This window comes from Corvus moneduloides, chromosome 5 (assembly GCF_009650955.1).
Source record: "Corvus moneduloides isolate bCorMon1 chromosome 5, bCorMon1.pri, whole genome shotgun sequence".
Classification (NCBI taxonomy): Eukaryota; Metazoa; Chordata; class Aves; order Passeriformes; family Corvidae; genus Corvus; species Corvus moneduloides.
This window is the reverse complement of record NC_045480.1, coordinates 26,552,827-26,574,065: the sequence shown is the minus strand read 5'-3', so window position 1 is coordinate 26,574,065 and position 21,239 is coordinate 26,552,827. Positions and strand designations below refer to the sequence as shown.

General features: G+C 48.5%; 2 protein-coding genes across 2 annotated transcripts; both read right to left on the bottom strand.

The window, feature by feature from the left end:
- Positions 1-506: 506 nt before the first annotated feature.
- On the bottom strand, positions 507-5,680 carry ZAR1 (zygote arrest 1). The gene is made up of 4 exons (XM_032110476.1): positions 4,842-5,680; positions 4,665-4,757; positions 4,516-4,590; positions 507-4,436 (listed from the first exon to the last, which is right to left on the bottom strand). Exons 1-4 carry the CDS (start codon positions 5,646-5,648, stop codon positions 4,293-4,295), a joined length of 1,119 nt encoding a protein of 372 aa, XP_031966367.1. The 5' UTR covers positions 5,649-5,680; the 3' UTR covers positions 507-4,292.
- A 181-nt stretch (positions 5,681-5,861) lies between these two features.
- Positions 5,862-8,713, bottom strand: SLC10A4 (solute carrier family 10 member 4). The gene is made up of 3 exons (XM_032110475.1): positions 8,111-8,713; positions 7,493-7,703; positions 5,862-6,827 (listed from the first exon to the last, which is right to left on the bottom strand). The coding sequence occupies exons 1-3, from the start codon at positions 8,515-8,517 to the stop codon at positions 6,312-6,314; spliced, it is 1,134 nt and encodes a 377-aa protein (XP_031966366.1). The 5' UTR covers positions 8,518-8,713; the 3' UTR covers positions 5,862-6,311.
- Positions 8,714-21,239: the final 12,526 nt, after the last annotated feature.

Sequence of the window (21,239 nt, the reverse complement as noted above, 5' to 3'; positions counted from 1 at the left end):
AAAAGAAATAATATATCTGTTAACTTTATTGGAATGCTGCTCAGTTCTCTGACCAGTGCTTATGTTACAAATATTGATAACAACTAACCAAAAAGTAGCTGCCTGCAGAGACTTTAAAAATGTATATTAAAGATATATGCTGCCCATCAGCAATTCTCATTAGAAGTTAACTTATTTTATTCTGTATATATTCTAGAAACTGTATAGTGCAAAACCAGTATTTTTCTTGTAAATTTGTGCAATGCACTGTTAAAACAGTAGGTGTATAAAGCTATGAGGAGAAGGGGCGTTCCCTGGTAGTCACATGCAGTACTTGCAGTCTGAGTAGCCTGCAGGGTTTGAAGAGTTTGAATGCACATATATGCATCTTCATGACTCAACTGAAGCCTAAGGAATTGGGACTATATAGAGAAAAAAACAAACAAACAACCAAAAATAAACCCTGACTACTAAAACATGCAAACAGGCAATATACTCATAGTTCAGTGTCAAACTGGATTCTGTTGAAACCTATAGCATTTTGTAGGAAAAAAAAAAAGCAGAAGAAAAAAAAAAAACAGAAAAAAAGAATGTAGTCCCACAATTCCTGTGATTTGAAAGGAACACCCAGTATTTTTATATACATCTCTTACCCACTGTGATTTTTTTTAATGGGCTCTAATTCCAGAGTTTAGAATGTAGAATTGAAATTCTTAGCTCTGCCTTTTTGGGGGAATTAGGCTCCACTAGAAATGTAATTATGCTGAAATGCATTAATTGAAGGCACTGTGCACACTGTTGGACTGCTGACAGTAGTTACGTTATCCTAACAAGTTCTGTAACTGGTCAAGGCACATCCATATTCACTGTATTTTTTTTCCCTGTCCCTGATAAAATTGAATTATTTTGATGGTTTTGTGGTACTGTAGATGGTGTTCTTAATTATTTAACTAGTATTTACCGGGGATAAGTAGTTTTATTTAGGGGTGCATTACACTTTTATTTACATCATCGTTTACCAGCTTTTTTTGTAAAAATAAAAGACATTGTATCTGTCATTTTTGTGTATTTTTACAAGCTAGAGTTTAAATACTTTAGCTATACAGATTAAACACTGACAGCAGAGGCCTGGGTGCCCTGAAGTAATTTTTTTCCTCTTATGTCCTGTCATTGCAGCAGCATTTTTCCTAGGCATCTTCTGAAGCTGCTGATGGATTTATCATGAAACTCAAACCTGAATTCATATATGTAATTCCTTATGTTATACATCTCCTTTCATTTATAATGGCTAGTGGAACCTGCCCTATGGAACAGAACCATGTTAGGGTGTCTTTTGGTATTGCTTTAATTTCATGAAGCTTTTCAAAAAGTATTCCTCAACTACTGCATGAGCTGTTACCCTGCATTACCTGGTGCCAGGTCTGTGCCAAATCTGAAGCTATGGTAAAGCTGTCTAGAAATAAGCAAAACATCAGACACCTCATGTAAGATGCAGAAAATACAGCACTGACTGAGCTAACATGTGCAACAGAATCCCTTAATGAAAAAGCTGTACAGGGCAAGTTCAGGATAGCTTTGAAGAACTGTCAGTATGAAGGCTGTTCCTTTCCACTTGGCATTATCACATAGGCCAGGAGTAGCTTTCCTTCTTCCTGCTGAGTCTAGGAATCAGTGCCCACAGTCAGTGTGTGCTGCCATGGACATGACATGGCAGTAAAGCTGAAAAGGAACTAGAAAGTACAGAATTGTACTTTGGCAGCAGCAGTAAAAGCATTAACATATTGATGTAAGAGGGATGACACGTAGAATTACTCTGGAACTGCAGAATGCTACAGGATTAAGGAAGGCTTGTTTAATATGGCTGCCCACTGCATTGTACTCCTCCAGCCACAGAGCCTTGTAGTAGCTGATGAAAGCAGGGGTGGCTCCTTGCTGCTGCCTACCACTTGGAGCCTTCATCAGCTCTTTGCTTGATCAGTTGCTGCTGAAGCACAACATCCAGTTCACATCAGCTAGGCCTGTTCTACATCTTACCAAGCAGGACCAACTGCTGCTTTGACTGTAGTTCATGGAGATGACAGCCCTTAAGTTGTACTAAATATCACTTTAGGTTAGTTCTGATAATCACAAAGAGTCACCATATTCACAGAAGTAATCCTCAAAGCAATATTTTGTGAGGATTCCTGTATAAATCAGAAGCATTCAACTGCTCATATTGCCATGACTTCAATACTGACATGGCACAGGGCTTCAGTTCTCTGACTCATTACCAAGGTGCACAGACTCATCGCAGTTTCTCACCACACACATCGGGAACAGACTACAGCCATTAGAATGGGAAGGCACACAGGAAAACATTGAAGAACATCCTTGGAGGGGAATAAGCTCAGAAATAAAGACATCCCAGATCAGAGCTACAACTGCCAACTGAGGCAGTGTGGCCAGGTGGCTGCAGAGAGGGCCCCAGGTGCATTCCTCAAGCTGGAAGCTTGCCACTGCTCATCACAGTAACTACAGGTGAGTACAAGGCACATGAATCTACAAGAGAACACTGCCCAGCTGCAGGGGTGCTTTTCAAATTGAACAGGGCAAGGATGGAACTTGCTGTGAAAGTCTGAGTGAGCTGGTAAAACAAGGGATATTTCCTTTTACTGTTGATACATGGAAAAACACTTCAGGTAGAAGCATGAAATAGAACCATGCTCTGCTCTGGAGGCAGGAGGTCTGCTTGTTCCCAGAATGCCTCACACTGCTATAATAATGAGTGCAGTACAAATAAATAAAATTACTTAGCAATAAATTGACACTGAGGCATTAAGCCTACTGCAGTAGGTTCAAGGGGCATATTGAAATAAGGCAGGAATTTACAGCAAGATTAGTTAAGCATATAGGATTAACACTCGCTGCCCCTCAAACCAGGCATGTTGATAAAAAGGATATTGTTTGTCTAGATTGCCACACAGTTTCTACTTAGGGATACAAGAGTACCTGGCACTCAAACTGTTCTACAGCATGAGCTAAGACTGGTTCTCCCTTTAGCCTTTAATAGACTGGTCCCTCAAGTAAGCTGGGTACAGGTGTAGGTAAAGTGTGTTACAGCCAATATAAAAATCCCTCTTTTCAAAGAAAAGCTACCTCAAGAGTTCTGCAAAAGGCTTAGTGCATTATTATGCTCAATTTCAAAATTAACTGTGTCAGTAGCATTCTCAGAAAATTATGTTTTCTTCTATGTTTACCCAGCTCCACAGCTAAAAGGTAGACTGGGGTGGTGGTGTAGGTTTTACTAGCTTGTGAATCTGCTCAGATGGTGATGCTGTGCTTAGTCCGAGTCAGCTTGTAACGCTTTGCTGAAGCATGGTGTTCTGATAGAGGACACCACTACTGAGAGTATCGTGTGCAAGTAACCAGTGCTGGTTCTGCCTTTACTACCAAACACTGGAAGTATAATTCCTAACTGCAAAACCAACCCAGAAAAGTGTGGAGTTCAGTCCTTCCCTGATGGCAGGCATCTAAACTATAACTAGATCAAACTCTTCAAGTATAACCCACTAAGTGCACAGCTCTTGCACTTCATCTGCAGGTTGAAGAGGAAGCCAAGCAGATGCAGTATTGTACCTTGCTCCTCTGAAGTGTCCCTTCTCTCCATAACCTTGTGCAAGTAAGATGAGAACACATTTACCAAGAGACCATCACCATAACATCAGTGGCTCCCTCAGCATTTTGTGAGGACCATCCCTGAAAAGCTTTCTTTGGCTTTTGTCTACAGACAAGAGCACCAACTTAGCTAAATGCTGATCAGCTGTACCAGTAGAAGTGATTCCATACTTACACAGCATTTCTCAATCATTTTCTAGTGATGACAAACAGGTGCAGGATACTTTGTACATCGAATAGAGGTATGCAAAGTGAATCCTGTTAGGTATTTTGTTCATGAACGATGGTCTACTACCTACTGCAGATGTCAATTTGATGTTAACTTCAAGTGTTTGATTAGTTCAAGAGCAGGAGCAGTAACAGAAACCCCTTCCACCCAAGAGTCTACAAGGTCCTGAGTCAGTTGCTTCCAAGGCCATCACTGATTTACAATACATCTCTAGGCTTGTCATCTATGCAATTTACAGAATTTACAATATGCACCCTTAGAGCTGGGCACAAACCCACCTGATCATTCCAGTGTGCTTTGCAATACTTTTATTTTCATACTTTCCTAGCTACATCCCACCAAGTACCTTCAACAATACCAACAAAAACATCTGCTCTACTTGCAGTTTTCTAGAAGAGCCCTAAACAAAAAACAAAAAACCCCATCCCATTCAGATGATGTATTTGAAACTGAATGTGCTATCGCAGGAGAGGCGTTTCCCTTTGCATCTCCCACAGAGGTCCTGGCGGTGGGGCCTCTTGGGATCCACGTGGCGCATCTTCACGGGGCAGGTGCACCGCGTCTGCTTGCAGCTCTGAGGGAGAAAGCGGCGGTCGGCGGGGGCGGCCGAGCCCGGGAGTGGCCGGGCTGGGGGCAGGGCAGGGGTCCCTTACCTGGCAGGTGATGTCCTCCACGCGGTACGGGTTGTAGGACTTCTGGCAGGTCCGGCAGAACTGACGGAAATAGACCTGGGGGGAAGGCCGGGGTCAGCAGAGGGGCGGCGGCGAGAAGCCCGCGCCGGGGCGATCCGAGCCGGCCCTACCTTGTTGGTGCCCTGGACGCACCACACATAGGCGCTCTCCCAGCGGATGTTGCAAGCCTTGCAGTGGTAGTACCCATACTTCTGCTCCAGGAACTGCCGGAGACAACGTTATTCGACGGTGCGGGCGCCTCCCGGGCCAGCCCGGCCCCGCTCTGCTCCCCTGCGGCCGACACTCACCTGGAAGCGCAGGCGGGTCTTGCCCGCCGACGACTGCCGCTTCTGGGGTGAGGCCGGCGGCTCTGCCGGCTGGGCTGCCGGCTCTGCCTCGGCCGCCTCCTCCTGGCTTGCCTCCGCCGCCGGCTCCGGGGGGGCGGCCGAACGCTGCCCGAGTGGCTCGGCCGAGCGCTGCCCCAGCGGCTCGGCGCCATCCTCGGGGGGCTTCTCCCAGCTCGCCCTCACGGCAGCCGCCTCCGCCTCCCGCTGTTCCCGCAGCGCGGCCGGCTCCTCCTCGACGGCCGCCGCCTTGTCCTGCTGCTGCGGCCGCCGCTCCAGCTCCAGGCTCGGCTCCTCCAGGAAGGTGGTGAGTCTGCGGGACGCCACGGGCGAGTAGACGGCGATGGTGCGGGGGAAGCGCACGGCGCGGGTGCTGGTGGTGGCGGGGCTGCCCAGCTCCTGCTCCCGCTCCGCCTCACGGGGCCGCGGCGCGGCGGGGCCGGGGCGGCGGCGCAGCAGCGTGCGGGGCCCGAGCGAGCATTGCACCGAGGCGTCCTGCCGCGGGTTCACCTGGACGCCCACCTCCTTGGTGTTGGCCTTGCGGAGCCGCGGCGTCAGGTTGGGGTTGACCTGGGAGAGGATGGCCTTCAGCTGCGCCCGCTGGTAGTTGTCGAAGTACTCAGCGGCCGCCTCCCCGTAGCCCGAGAAGTAGCTGCTGCCCCGCGGCCGCCAGCCGCCCGCCGCCCCTCCTTTGCCCTTAGGTGGCGGGTAGCGGTAGGAGTAGGGGTGGTAGGCGGGGTAGAGATAGCTCGCCATCTCCTTCTCAGCCATCGCACCAGACCCAGGGCAACTCCCGGGAGGCGGCCTTAAATACCCCCGGGGAGGGGCTGGGTTTCCCTCGCCCCCTACGGGCGACGGCCTTGCCGCCCTTTCCCATCCCCACCTGGTGCGGGGCCATCCCCCACCCTCCTCACAGCTCCCCAGCTGAACCAGGCAGTGCGGCTGTTAATTGCCTCCAAGGGACTAAACAGCGGAGAACACGGGTTTGGTTCGGCTTCGCCATGTATTTGTGGTGAGAGCAATGAGAACAATGCTTTTACAGCAGGTGGGAGGCACAGAGATACACGCGCGACGTGGTTTTTTTCTGTCATCCATACTGACGCTGAATTGGCTTTGACTCTGTAGAACACTGTTTCCTTCCTTCTACCCATTCCTGCTGCACTCAGCCAGGCAGCAGTCTCCTTACATGAAGTTTTACAGTTACTGGTCTGTGTTGCAGTGATACTTTTTCTTCTTTTTCTTTTTTTCCCCCACATTTATTTTTGAGGAAGTAGAACTGTCACGGTAATAAACACATATCACCTTGTACAATGGGAGCAGCTGGAGAAACGATGGAGGCCGGGCAGCTCCGCTTGCACAGCAGCGAGCACAGCCCCAGCCTGGTTGCAAGCACAACACACATTCATGTCTTGGGGAGTTACCTCTTTGTCTTGCCTAAAGCGCCGTCTGAGTCGGCTCCATCTGAATGGAGTTGTGCTCCTCTGTGGTCACTGTGCCATATGAAGTATCGGCTACCTCCTCTTCCTTCAGTTTCTTGTACGAAATATCTGTGTCTTCCTCTTCGCCAAGCGTATCTTGCTTGTAGCTGTCTCTTCCGTACATCTTGTATGCCAGCACAAACAGTCCCGCTTCTGCTGACTGAAAAAGCGCATAAAGCAAGGGGAACATGTACATGCTCCCTATGAGCTCCGGGGAGAAGGTGAGTTTTAGGATGGCAGTGCAGAGCTGGACGTTTTGGCACCCTGTTTCCAAAGACACTGTTCTCCTGCAGTGTGGGGGCATTTTAAAGACCGTGGCTAAGCCGTATCCCAAGGCGTACCCTGCCAGAGGCATCAGCACTGCAATGGCATAGACAGATGCAGGAATCTGTGCCAGCAGATCTGGGCCCAGCATGGTCCCAGTCAGGATGAACAGGATCACCAGAGTCACCAAGAGGGACCAGAGGGAAATCTGGCAACAGATACAGACATTGATAAACAACATAAGGGTTATTATTTTAAAAGGATAAGCACAGTAGGTAGAGGCTTGCTAAGGAGTCTAAACTGCAAAACATGGTTGCACTGCCCTTCCCAGGCTTTCTCCTGGCCTGGGATTTTAGTGGCGTTTGATCATATCCCCGGAAAGGAACGGGCTGAGGTCAGCCTCCATCATTTTGCTTTGGGATGACTTGCTGGGAAACAAGAGTCAGGACTTGTGCCTCACTCTTCCTTTCTCAATTAAGCTAATTTAGTTGCATATTTTAAGGCAGTGTGGCTATTCTCGCAGGTTGGTTTTGCCTGACCTGGGTGCAGCAAGAGTGGGGAGAAAGCAGGATGTCATGGAATGCCTCTGCTACAGGGTCCAGGATGTCTGCCAGGATGCAGCACTACGCTGCCCTCCTTCCCGTGCGCTGCGATAGGAGGTAACCCGCCCTTTCCCTCGCTTTCTTTGCCCCACCCTTTTATTTCAAGACTGTAAGTCCTTGTGTTCTACCTAAGTAGAATATGCCTGCGTGAGACTAACATCGGTTTGGAGGGACCTGAAAGCTTACTGCCGTCGGCCCCCCGTCCCCGGCGCCGTCCCCGGGCATCCCCCGCAGCGTGGCCGCCCTCCTCCCTTCCGGGCGCCGTGCCTACCTTGACCAGGAGGTCGGCGGCGCGGGGGTGCCGGTAGCGGATGAGCACCCCCAGGCCGATGGGCAGCAGGGTGCTGCCCAGCGTCAGGCTTACCGCCCCCAGGGGCAGCAGCTGCACCACGGCCGTGTTGATCCAGTAGCGGCTGTAGATCCAGAGGCAGAGGGGCATCAGGAAGAGGGCCAGCAACGTGGACGAGGCCGTCATGATAATGCTGCGCCGGGGGAACCAAAGAAATGCCCCATCACTGCCCGTCTGGCCGGGGGCAGCCCCGGGGAGCCCCCACCCCCGCTGGAAGAGGGTTCTGCAGCCGGCCGGGCGCTTCTCACGGCAAGAGCCCGCTCTCTCTCCTCTCTACCCTCTCCATCCTCCACCCCTTTCCCTGCCCTGGCCAGGGCGCGGGCAGGCAAAGCTTTTTTAGGGAAGGAGGCAGGAGGCGTGTGTCGGGGCTCATGTAACATCCGCCACGGGAGAGGCAGGAGAGCAGTGCTGGCGATTCCCAGCGCGCCGCGCCCGCCCGTCCCGGCTCCACCGGCGGCAGGTGCCCAGCGAACCCTCCCCGCGCCCCGGGGCAGCCGCAGCCCCCGGCCGGCTGGCGGCGAGGGGCAGCGGGGCACCTACCTCAGATTCATATCCCCGTCGACGAGCACCGACATGAGGTTGGAGAGGTTGCCCCCGGGGCAGCAGCCGCACAGCAGTACAGCCACGGCCGCCACCTCGTCCAGAGCGAAGATGAGGGCGAGGAGGAAGGCCAGCAGTGGCATGGCCACGAATTGTCCCAGCAGCGCCAGCAGCAGCCCCACGGGCCGCCGGAGCTGCTGCCCCAGCTGTCCCAACTCCACGGCGCAGCCCAGCCCCAGCATGGTCACGCAGAGCCCCAGCCCCACCAGCACGCTCAGGCCCTGGCTGAGGGAGCGGTCCCCGAAGGTCTCGCCGCCCCCCGCCAGCGACCCGCCGTCGGGGCTGCCGCTCCCCGCCGCCGCCGGGGGCTGCGCGGAGCTGGCCGGGGGCTGCGCGGAGCTGGCCATGGGCTGCGCGGCCCCGGGGAGCCGCCGGCTCCCCGCCAAGCCCCGGAGGAGAGCGCGGGCGGCGGGGCAGCCGTCAGTGCGGGACGCCGGGAGGGCTCGCCCCGGCGGCCGGCGGAGCCCGCATCCCTCCCCGGCTCCGCTCGGCTCTCCGGGCGCTGCTGACGCGCAGCGGCCGCGATCCCTGACCGCCTGTCTGCTGCGGGCGCCGCCCTCGCGTCCCCGGACCCACGCGGGGCCACCCCCGGCGTGGGCGGTGTCTCGCTGCCGCCTCGACGGCGGTCATCGCCGGCCGCCAGCGCCGCCCGGCCCCGGCGGAGGGAAGCGCAGGCGGCGGCTCGCGGCCGCATCCCCCTCTCCGGTGCGACTCCCGGCAGCCCGCCTCTGGAGCCGGCAGGGACCGACCTTTCCAGCGGAGGACCTGAGGTATCACAGGATTTACTTTGGCGTCGGCATTAAAAAAGGTCAATTAGCGTCGCAGTGTCACCCGGTGTGGGTGGGCAGCACTAGATCCCTCTGCTGAGGGATTGCCAAGCTCGTTCCCCCTCCAGGTAAATTGCTGTTGATGCGAAGGTTTCGAATGTGTGAAGAAGGATGGAAAGGCCTTTTTTGATGTCGAGGAGACATCACTTTCTGCTGGTGGGGACCCAGAAACTTGCAAGGAGAGGTGATACCTTTTAAAGGGTAGTCAGTACGCGTGAAGGAAACAGGCAAGCTCACAGGCACACAAATATTCAAACCAGGGTAAGAAATCTAGTCCATCACCCAAAAATCACATCCAGGGGCAATTAAACTGTTTTCAGTCATAAAATTGTGCTTACAACATTTACTTTTCATTTATTAATTGTGTGTCACTCTGTTCCTTCAGAAGTAAAGTGCTGTATAGAATGCCCAACTAGATTCACAAGGGCGGGAGCTCTTGAGAGAGGAGGGCAGCTTCCGAGGGCAGGAGATATGTTGGTGGCTCTCACTCTTGGCACTGCTATTGGCCTCATCTTAGGAATGTAACTCTTCCTTGTTCACCCACAGGGTTTAGAGGGGTCACAGCCACCACTTCACATTACCACTCCTGGGTGAGGGTAGCTGATTCAGGACAGAGCATCCCCAGGGGCTGCCTCTTGGCTTCTGCACTTCGTGTGTGGCTCTACTTCTGCATGGAGCATTTCAGGTCACAGCTCAAGGGGAACACACCGGATTTAAGGAGAGAGCCTACAGGAGCTGCTCTGACTGGCTGCTTGCCTTAAGCTCCATCAAACGGCAAGTTTCTCAAGCATTTATTTCGGAAAAATTTTAGGCTGTCCCAGGGCTCGAGTAGAAATTATCAGTGGCTTGAAAGAAAAACAGACTGTTTGCTTATTAAACCTTTGATTCTTTCTTGGGGCACAGGTGACATAAGAAGTGCAAGGAGTACCTGGTGACAAAATCCCGGGTACACAACTTGATGCCAAGTTCAATACTGTTCTGCCTGTGTTTGCTTCCTTGTTATTAGCCTAAGGAGAGCTCAGGGAAGATGAGTCATCAGAGCTGAATGACCAAATAGGATCTGGATTGCTTTAGTGCATTCATACTTTTGGGCTCTAGAGGAGGGGAGCTCAGGATCTGGTTGGCTTTTTGAGCCAACAGTATTCTCTGGATTTAATTTTCCAGTTTGCATATGCAGAAAAGTACTTGCAGTGCATTTACTGTGCTTCATAAAGTCTTACCACTGTTATGTCTTATTCCATCTGTCATGCAGCCAGTATGTGGCTTCACAACGTGGAGGTCATTTGCTTATCATACCCTCCCTGGGTTGTAAGAAATGCCCAGGCGGTTCCCTGCGGTGTGGCTGACCAGGGATCACTGTGGCAGACCCAGGATGGATCCACTGTGCGAGCACAAGGCAGCAGCTTATTGAGCAGGTGGGAAGGGCACAGCCAGGCCTCCTGCTTTATCTCCGACCGTCACTCCCCAAGCTCCCCACTGCAGCAGGGCTGGTCATGGGAAGATATTTTTATATCATAATGTGTGGCACCTATGGTGCAGACAGTTACAGGAGGAGTCCAGTATCCCTGGATACAGTGAAGCCCACCCAGTAAGCATAAACTTCAGTTTCAAGGGACAATGAAGTGGGAAAATGCCATGAATGCATCGCAACAAATCAGGACCTCTTGAGATTTTTCTTACAATTTATCAGCTAAAATTAAAGTTCAGCTCGTGGTTTAAACATGAGCAGTGAGGCTGCCTTCAGGGAAACCCAAGTCTGAACCCAGATGATGTGTGTTGCTAATTGTCCATCCAGAAAGTACCTCCACCCCAGGTGGGTACCCCGCATATTTTCACATGCAGTGTTTAGAATGAAAAAACGTTGTACCTGCTGCTGAACATGGTTCTTGTCTCTAACTTGCTGCAGGCTTCCCTGACATGTCATCATGAAAGCAGAGTCTGGAGTCTGGAGTGATACTGAGTAGTTTTGCAGCATCTGGCTGCGAGGCAGCCAGCTCACACGTAGTGAACACCTCAGTGTAATCTAAATCCATGGATAATTCCTTTCTGCTTTCTTTTGTGGAGGGCAGGAGAAAGGATACTGCCTACCCTGCTATTACTGGAAGCCACAAATTGAATATTTGAGTATAAAAAGACTTGGCAAGTAAACCTGAACATATATCATTCTCAATTATTCCTTGTTAGTCCTTCTGTTGAAAAATGGGTGAAAGGATAAGAGTTAGCAAGAGCAAGAAGAAGGAGGGAAAAGACTACCGAAATATTGTAGTTTGTAGCTTTTATTAAAAATATTGCCTTCTATTATTCTTAGAAGGGGGTTGATTTCCACAGAAGACTATTTGTGCTATAAGCCAGTCTGGAGAGGCGGAAGTCCTTCAAAACCAAGGAATTTTGTTTGCTCCTTTATAACAGGATTTCTGTGCCTTCCCTTTATTCAACTAGAATCAAAGGTGAAAAATAGAGGATAAACTTGTAAGGAATTTTGATAGTACTGTAAGGAATAAGCAAAGCAACCTTGCTGTTTGCTCAGTTAGTGACTGCTTCAGCACACTGTGTGATGTTGTTTCAGTCACTTGCTTCTCCTGACAGAGATTAAAAGCATCTGGCATAGCCCAGGACTACTGCAAAATTGCAATCATTGTGTCTATGGAGTGAGCTCCCCTTGGTGACACCCCAAGGGAAGTCGCTGCAGGTGTTGTTCACTGAGCTGAATTTGGGGCAGCAAGAGGAGGTTTGGTGTGTGCTGTTGTAACGCCTGTCTCTCTGCATGCTCTAAAGCCTCAAGCAAGAAGGGTTGGTTTGCAAATCCCAGGTGAGTTAAGGGTAAACCAGAGTCTTGAACTTGGAAGCCTAAATCCCAAACATGTTTCACTTCAGGTGTGTGCATGCTGTAGTTATGAGCACTCCATAAAAGGAGCCAATGGGGATGGGTAAGAAAGCAAAGTGTGGTCACCCCTTCTTTTACTGCTCTTCCCATTTCAGCTTAATATCTGTGCCAGCTCCCCGCTCCTCCTGCCTTGGCTCCTGCGTGCGGTGCCTGGGTCTGCGGGAAGCGGCGTCACCCTCCCATAAGTCATGCTCTGCCTCTCTGCATGTCCATGCCAGCTGATTTGTGGAGCTGTGCTGGGTGTTTGCAGAGGAAGAGAGGCCTTTAAAGGATAGTCCTGGAGGATGGAAAGCTTTCAGTCAGCACCTTAAGGCAGTGGTGCTACTAAGGAGGCTGGGACAAAATACTGCTGTGAAAGTGATGTTCAGGTGAGACCTAGCAGGATTAGTTTCTGATTTCCAGGGGATGTACAATCCCTTCATTTCTACCTTATTTGCTATGCACCTAGGCTATGGATAGAAATAAAATTAAATTTAAAGACTTAATAGGGCAATAATAATTTACCATGGGAAAAAGAAAAGTCTTTGCTGTTGCCTTGAATTAAAATATTCCTTTAACATGTATTGTATGATCCCCTATATGCAGTTTAGGGTAATTATGTGGTAAACTCCATGAAATGCATATGCTTGATCATATTTATAATGTAGATCCAGAGCACTTATTTTTGTGGCTTAGGAGAGTTAGGAATTGGAGTCTAGGTGTGCAGAGATATTGCTGCTTTTTCTTGTTCTTCCATGGTTATCTTTGTGCTAGGAAGGACGTGTCACCCGATCCTTTGCTGAACTAGGACCTGTCTCCCACTCTTTCTCTCAAGAGCAGCAGCACAGAGGGGACTTTGCACCTTTTGTCATCCCCACCCATAGCCCACCTTCACGGAGGCAGGAACTGTAAGATCTTAGCAGACAAGTGACTTTTTCCTTTTTAAAAAAATTTTTGGGAGCTTGGGTCACTAAACAACTGAGAAAATACATTTTTGAAATAAGACGAAGCATCGAGATCTGTGCAATTAAGTTTTTCCTAAGAAACTTCCCCAGCCAGACACAGGCAGAAACTACTTTGGTGAGGATGTGCTGATTGATCGAGGTTGCTCCTGCCCCAGACTGCTTGTGTTCCACACAAAGGCAGAGTGCAGTTGTACCATGTATGTAGTGAACACACAAGAGCCATGGGTTTCCTGCTAGTTCATTGCTCCTGCAGCTGTCTGTAGTGCAGAAGCACTAGGAGAGACCTGCCTTTCCTGGCTCCCAGGCTTTTCTGCTACTGTTCAATGTGACACCTGGCCCCATTTCAGCACTGTTACGTCTCATCTTGGGTTTGTTTATCTTAAACTCTCCTCTGTGCTGTCCTTAGCATGGTGCTGCTGCTCAATCCTGCTGGCTAAATCTCCACAATAATCAGCATCTTTTATCCCACAGGCAGCATCCTCGACCAGACTCAGGGTCTGAATTTCAGGGTGCAAAAAAATCAGATAAATGTCCCTTCCCCTCCTCTTCAGCAGCAGTCATCGCTGCATCTATGTTGTCTCCTCTTGCAGCTGAGATCCCATCAAATCATCCTTGCCTTCTCCTTGGCTGAGGTGGAAAAGGCATCCAGACACCCTCCTCTGCTGCGCTGCATCTGCCTCTCCTCTTCTCTGCTGTCTTTGTGATTTCTCTGTTCATGGGAGTGCTGTCCCCCTTTTCTCATGGATTCCTCTTCCTAATGATGCCTGTTTCCATCCAGTCCTACTCTGTATTTATGCTGCTTTGGGGCCAGTGCTCTCTCCCAAGCAACTTAGAGTCTCTGAGGTTTTATTAAATTCAAGTGGTGTGGAAGGGAAACAAACATAAGCCTCATTACCCAGCTGTGCTGTGTCCTTTGTGTCCCCCTGTGTGTTCAGTCTCTGAACGTATGGGAACAGATCCTTTCACTGAAGCTCTGGGTTAGCAGTCAAGGGCAGAAATTATTAAGATAAAATCCTCCTGTTGCACTTGGTGTTCCCCCATGTTTATTTTTAAGATGTCTGAAGGCCATTAATCAACAAGTAAGTGCATGATGCCTCAGGTCGCAATGTTCCAATAATTCATAATTAGAACTAAGTGTATAAGGCTGCGTGATCTGCCTTCTAAATGAAGAGGCCTTTTGCCAACCATCCCATTAGAAAAGGTCTTCTGGTCCATGAAAAGAGACGAAATCAGGGAATCATTGAAAAATAATTTTGTAAATTGACTGCTGACAGTGAGTTGTTGAGGCAGTTGTATCCCTACAACTGTAAAACAATTACTAGCAGCAAGTTTTTCTTTAAGCAAATAAATGCCTTTCTGTGATGTACCCTTACCCAGATTCAAATAAGAAAGGAGTCTGCCTTGTTCACTGTTCCCTTTTGTTGTCATTTAATCTTTTTCTGGAGCTGGAGTATTATCAGGATTAAGATGAAAAGTCGTAATAAATGACCTAATGACTAATGCATGCATTGGTCCAGAGGAGCCAAAATTAGCATCCTGCCCCATCAGACAAGGACAAGGAGGTGAGATGAGGATGACTCTGAAAGCACTGGATTCAGATTTAAGAGTCAGTGGTATTTTGCACTGCAGGTGCAGGTATCTCTTTGCACAGGCTCTCACAGGCAGATGGTCATGGGACGTTAGCAACAGGCATGTCTTGGATGTCACAGCCCTGCCTGAGAGCATCACAACCTGCTCAGCATCATCAGGTGTGGGGGACCCTGATGGCTGTGAAGGACAGTGGTGCCATCAAGGCTGGAGAGCACAGTGATGATAGGATGTGCACAACCTGGTGAATGGTGGGGCTTTAGGATGGATGAGCAGTTGCAGGTCCAGGTCCAGCTGGGTTTACTTGGCATCCATCACCCACTGAGGGTCCCAGCCCCCTCTTAATTTGCTATGTAGGAACCTGGGGTTAGGGACATAAATCAAGAGAGGTAAGGTGGAGGTAGATAACACAAATGTGGTTTTGTCCCTATACAATCCATAATTTGGGTTTTGCAAAAAAAGCCAGATCAGAGTAAATGACACCAAGATATTGTCCCACAGATTAATTTAGTTGTCAAAAATGCATAAATAAATAAATCTTATAACTTCTACAGCAGCAGTTGCTTCATAGCATAAAGTATCCATTTAATTGAAGAAAGACACCCAAAAGAAAAATTTCTTTACTCACCCACCAAAGCTTTCTCCGTATTAAAAGGGATGTTAATGATGAGCCCCATGGGAATGATAGGAGTTAATAGCATCAATATTCTGTATCTCAGGTTACACACAAAAAATATCTTTGCACTTAGTTGCCAGCCATTTGTATCATGGCATCGAAGGTGCCTGGATGTGGGCTACAGCTGTTTTGTGTTAGAAACTGCATAACCATAGAATAAAAATGCTTCTTGTCCTGCTGCCAAATTTTTACCAAATATTAAAAACTATTATCAGTAATGCTGATCAGCAAATAAGAAAGCCTTTCAAAATAGGTGCACCATTACCTAAATTATCTCTCAAACCGTCTAGAAAAATATCTCAGGGAAAAGGGGAGAAATAAATCTCAAACATAATAGGCATCTCTTAGTACTTCCCTTAGCTAGTGTTGTATATTAATCCTATGAAAATAACCTTGACAGTGTCATGTGCACTTTTAAAACTGTGATGAAACAGAACATTTTTTAATAAACCATGGTATCAGTAGAACCTGTATGGCACTGCAGATGAGGCAGATGTACTCTGGGCTTCGTATATTTGTTGATTTGCCAGAGAGATGAAAGCATGAATGTCTTCATAAACAAGATCTTTTATTTCCTTTCTGTGGTGCCTAAGCAGAAATGCTGGGTATGAAACCAGGGAAATATTTATTTGTATCTGGGGTGTCCATTCTACCACTAGCCGAGAGTAATCTCTTCATAGTAAACTCACAACACCGCAGAAGCACAATGGGTTTAAACTGCTTTGAGAGAGATTTGGATTAGATACTGATGGGGCAAATAAAAGCAGTGGTGCTGAAGGCTGGATAGTCCGGGCAGGCAGCAGCGATCTCCCAGGAAAGGTCAGGCAAACATCTCTGCAGCAGCGTGATCTGCAGCTGCTGACTTAGCTTTGGGGTGGCACGGCGAGACCAGGTGACCCCGCAAGGCTCCTCCTGGCCCCTGGTTACCTGGTTGTCTGGTACCTTGTGCAAATGCCCTTCATCCTCCGCGGTGACACCTGCCGGTACGAGTAACACCTCGCGTCTCTCTGGGGCGTGACTGCGCTTGCGGCTGGAGCTGCTGGCAGCACGTTGGGGATCGCAGGGATCTGCCCAAGCTGGAGACGTCAGGTGCGGTTCACAGCCCAGAAGTGAAGTCTGTGTCCTGAACTGCTCGCAAATTTTATTAAGCTGGCAGCATCTTGCATCCTGCCTGCCAGGGAATGAGCCCTGGACAGAGCTGTTTGGGATTGGATAGTCAGAGGAAGGAATAAAAAGCCGTCAGCCCCTTCTTTCAGGGTGAAAGAATTAAAGAAAAACAAAGGATTGGAATAAACGTACACAAAAGGGCCACCTTAAGAACTCCTTTCCTCTGCTCAGTCCATTATAAGAAAGCAAAATATTAGAGAGATTAGTGAATTAATTTTAAGATATTAAAATTTATCAAATTATTAAAATAATGTAAATAAATATATAATATTTATTTAATACATACTGTTAAAAGCATATAATTTCTAAATAAAATATTTGAAACATATATTTTACCCATATATACGTGGGCAGTCTAAATGCTGAGGAAGTATCAGTAGGAGACTCTTGCTGCTGAAATCAAAGCCAACTGGGACCAAAGGAGTAGCTGCCCACAGCCGTCTGTAGGGTATCAGTGCTCAGTGTTTCCACCCAGGTGTGAGCGATACCGTGCAGTAACCCCAGGCCCAGGAGGGAAAGTCCACCCAAACAAACCCTGCCCAAACCCCGCCAGGCACGGGAGCCCTGCGCAGGATAGGAGCTGAGGATGAACAGGAGATAACAATCATCCCTTCCCATGAAAATACAGAAACCTATTCTTGCAAAGCAAGGTGCTTCAAACTAACACCAAGAAGTCGAAACAAATCCAGGCCCCAAATCCAAGGTGCAAATGCAAAACCAGCTAGGGAAGGGACCTTCCTCATCCCCAGAGAGTTTATTATTAAGTGCGAAGATACATTAGGGTCATTACATTCTAATGCTCATGTGCAAGTGGAGAAGTTATACATGGGAGTGATTTATTTGCTTAAGATCATGCTGGAAATAGTGGCAAAGCTGCACACTGGCGACAAGTGCACTAAGCTCCAACTGGTACCGTACTCTTGAGGAGGCAGCATGTACAGTGTGATCCCTCATCACAAAAAAATTTCTGTTTCTCTACCACTGCCAAACATCCACAGAATCAATTTTCACTTGTAGTTTCTTGAAGTGTTTGAGTGGTATTGCTGAGACCCTCTGTAGAACCTGCCATAGGTGAGCAATCACCTTCAGTCTCTACAGACACATGAATTCTGCTCCCAGAGAGACTTCTACAGGGAGGACAACTTGCTGGGTTCCTCCAGCAAGCAGCAATTCATTGTAAGGACTTCTTTAAACCCTTTGATTCAGTGGCACAGGAAAGGTGTCCAAGCACATTTTCCCTTCAAGTGGAGAGGCTGTCTCAAGCTTGTGGCTGCTCCCTGTTCCTGCAGCATGCTGGGACTCATTAGCATCCCAGGCCTTTTGACATTCAAGACATTTTTGGCAGTGATCTTAGTCTTTATTAGATAATGAAAGATATTATCCGAGAACTCAGAAGGAGATTTTAGAAAGACCTTAAGTAACCAAAAATTTAATTTTGAGGGCATAACAAACTGTAAGAGCAGTTGGCCAACCAGCATAGGAAGCACTAATACACCAGTGCAAATTCCACTGCTGTTTGTGCAAAAATGCATGTCACAGCTGAGCTCTTCTCAGCAGATTTCTTGGATCAGATGCCCAGATCTGGAAGCCCTGAGAAGCCAGGCTCTGCAGAAAAGGAAACTGATCCATCCTCCCTGTTGCAGAGTAGTAACAGCATCAGTTTGCTGTCACTGCTGTTGCCCCAAAGCAGAAGCAGTCCTGGTACAACACGGACTCCCAACCCCTCCAGTTATTTCACAGCTGCGCCAATGGGAATTGGTGGCTCATCGCTGCACTTGGGTTACTCAGAGGAGCTGCTCTGGGGGTAGGCTCTGCTTGAATGCTGTGCTAAGAGCAAGAAGAGCGGGGTGCAATGGCTTGTGTAATCCATGCCATCTCTGAGTAGCTCAATGCAAGCCTTTTTGCATCCCACAGTCTTGAGATGATGCTGTGTGGTGCCACACATTTAACTGGAAAAACCCAGACCAGTAGGAAAATATTTCTGAAATCCTAAACAATTTAAGGAGGTTTAAATCTATGTGACACTGAGAAAAAAGTCTAATGGGTGGTGGTTTTTATGGCCAGCTGTGTGTGGCTTCATCTTCCCTCAGACTAGGGCTTTCCTGGCATAAATGCAGCTGTTAATTATATTCAGGACCTTATGGACAATTCAGTGCAAGCTCAGGACGATGTGGTGAATTGAAGCTGAACTAGACCAAACTTCGGATTAGAAAGCACAGTGAAAGCAAGATCACGCTCTAATGTCTGAAGAGTCCTGGGTAGGAAGCAAAGAACAAAAAGAAAACTCTGAAGTACTTATTAGAGTAATAAAAGGCAAAAACAACAGAAAAAAAAAAGGCTAAAAAGAGTGCATAAATGGGCTGTAAATGTAACCTACCAGTTGTTGCAAATTTTGAAACAAGGTTTCTGGTAGGCCGATTTCAGTGACTTGTTTTGGTAATCAGTATTATTTAATTATCTTCATAATGAGAAGGATGCAGAAAGTGGGAGCACAGACAGAATCTGCTCATGAAAACAGTTGAGAGACCTCAGCGTGGAGGGCAGCACACAAAAACGGCCTGGGTGAGGAGTGGGGGAGATAGGCTAAATCAAGGCCCTGAAGGGGGTCCGTGGTTGGAGCTCCTTAACAAGAAACACCTATTTTTTGTACTTCAGTTCTGCCATTGAGGCATTTGGGCTGGGGAAAGGAGTCTTAAACTGATGTTGTACCTTTGTGAAGGTGGGGAAATAGGGTTCAAAACCAGCAGAGCCTACTACACAGTAGCAAGTCTTGAACAGTAAGTTGTGAGGTGGCTTTGTAAATGGAATTTTCCATTTCTTCCACTGACCATGGACCACTGAGCAGGAGAGCTCAGAGGCACTGTTGGCTGGGTGTAGGGACCTGCAGAGGATTGTATTTCACTCGGGCTAATTTTCACATGGGGATAAATTGTAAAGGTGAGAAGTCCACCGCATATCAATGAAACCCCTGTGTTCTGCTCTGGAAAAGGTAGACTGAAATTGCCAGATTCTATCAGAGTCTTGTTTTGCCAAAAGCTGCTTTACTGCTGAAGAAGGCTGAGCTGGGCTTGGGTGCTTTACCAGATCCATGATTTTAAGCAAGTCCCTTTAATATTTCTCCGGTATGTTTTTGTATGTGGACAGCACCATTCATACTGAGGCTGTGTGAACGGCAGCATCAATAGTCACTAAATCTTTGTTGATGTTCTTTTAAAGGGAAAATAAAAATCCCTCGACTCTGACATTTACAATAGATATTATCTGCTCTCTGACATTTGGGCTCATAAACCGAGGTCAACCAAATTTCTGTTCTTAACTTACCCACTGTGTCAGACTAGATATGAACTGACTGGCTGCCCCTTTCTCTAAATAGCAGCCATCTGCCCCTCACTCCCAGCATGCAAGTCAGGAAGCCTGGGAGTCATTTCAGTGATGATGAACTGAGCCTCAAGAAAATAAACGAGCCTCCTCGAAAGTGTATGGCAGAGCAGGGAACCAACTACAGGTCTTCTATAGCCCATTCTTGCACCATAATGAATTATTTCTTTGCGCCCACAGGCATCCAGGAGGTCTGTGTGCACTGAATCAACTGTGCTGGCCCTGCAGCAGCCATGCCTGGTGTTACCAATGGCTGCTATAGCTGTGCAGCTGCAGCCTCAGGCAAGGAGTTTTGAGTGGCGGCCGTGACCCTGCTGCCAGTGCTGTGTGTGCAGGCAGGGGCATCCTGTGGCTCAGGAGCAGCTGGTTCCTGCCAGCAAGGCTGGAGGATGGAGGGGGATGCTCTGGGCTGCTTTCCTGAGGCTGTGTGATGGTGGTGGTATCATGTTGCTGTCTCTGACATATAGGCATGGTTTTAGAGGGATGAGAATCAGGACAAGGTTTTCATAACTCCTTTGAAGACAGGTCCCTTGAAGCGGCATTAACAGCGGTTTTCTGTGTCTGCATTAGCCCCGTGGGGAACGGATGAACAGAAACAATATAACCCTGCCCTGGGCGCAGTACTTGGGTGAGTAAATGTAGGGGTAAATGGATGACCATAGAGCTGAGAAATAGGAGGCTAAGACAGGAACTGAGGCAGAGCATGAAAGGCAGAGGGTTTGTCTGATCTCTCTCCACTGCCTTTTTCTTTGAGAGGGGACTCAAAATGGTAGCAAGTGCTTCAATAAAATTTGTATTTTTAAAGGAGGAAAGTGACAAAGATATCTTTATGGTGGCACAAGATACTCTGTCCTGCTGCCCTCCATTAAGACAGCTTTGAACAAGAATGCTCACACTGCCTTTAATTTGGCATGTAGTGGGGTCAGTCAGCCAGCAGCACATTTGGCCTTACCCTCTGCCCTGAATAGGAACCAAACTCACTGTATTCCAGAGCTTGGTCCAGCTTCACTTTCTCCTGGCAGCATTTTGGCACTTATGTGCAGCACGGGGACCAGCAGCAACTGTAAAATTCGCTCAGCAGTATTAACCCTGCTGAGTGAAAGGCAGGTAAGCATCAGTCAGATAACTAAGCTTTTGTAATGCGTTGTGCAGTTTTGTTTGCTGATAATGTCTAAAGGGAAACTTAGGAAGAGCACCGTAAGAGGAGACTGCTGGGAGTTGCAGTGTGGTGATGTTGGTGTTAGAGCAGGGGTACCCTGTCCAACCCAGTAGCTGATCTGTCAGTGGCCAAGGTGGGGTGCCTGGGAAGAGCAGGAGACTGGGGAAAGCCCAGCATGCTGGCCCCCTACCCTGACCACTCTTCTGCCACCACCAACACATCACACCCCAGCTATTTCCTGATTATCTTTGTGGCTTTAAGCAGCCAAAGCCACAGAGTCCCAAGTCAAGTCACTGATGACCTACTCCCACACTTAATAAGCATCTTTTTCTCTTGGGCTGGGCAGAGACAGGGAACAATGCAGAACAGAAGTGTCTTTATTCACCTTCCCTTTGCTTTGTAGACAGTTTCCATGAAAGAACCCCTTAGCCTTGTTACTGGAGGAGG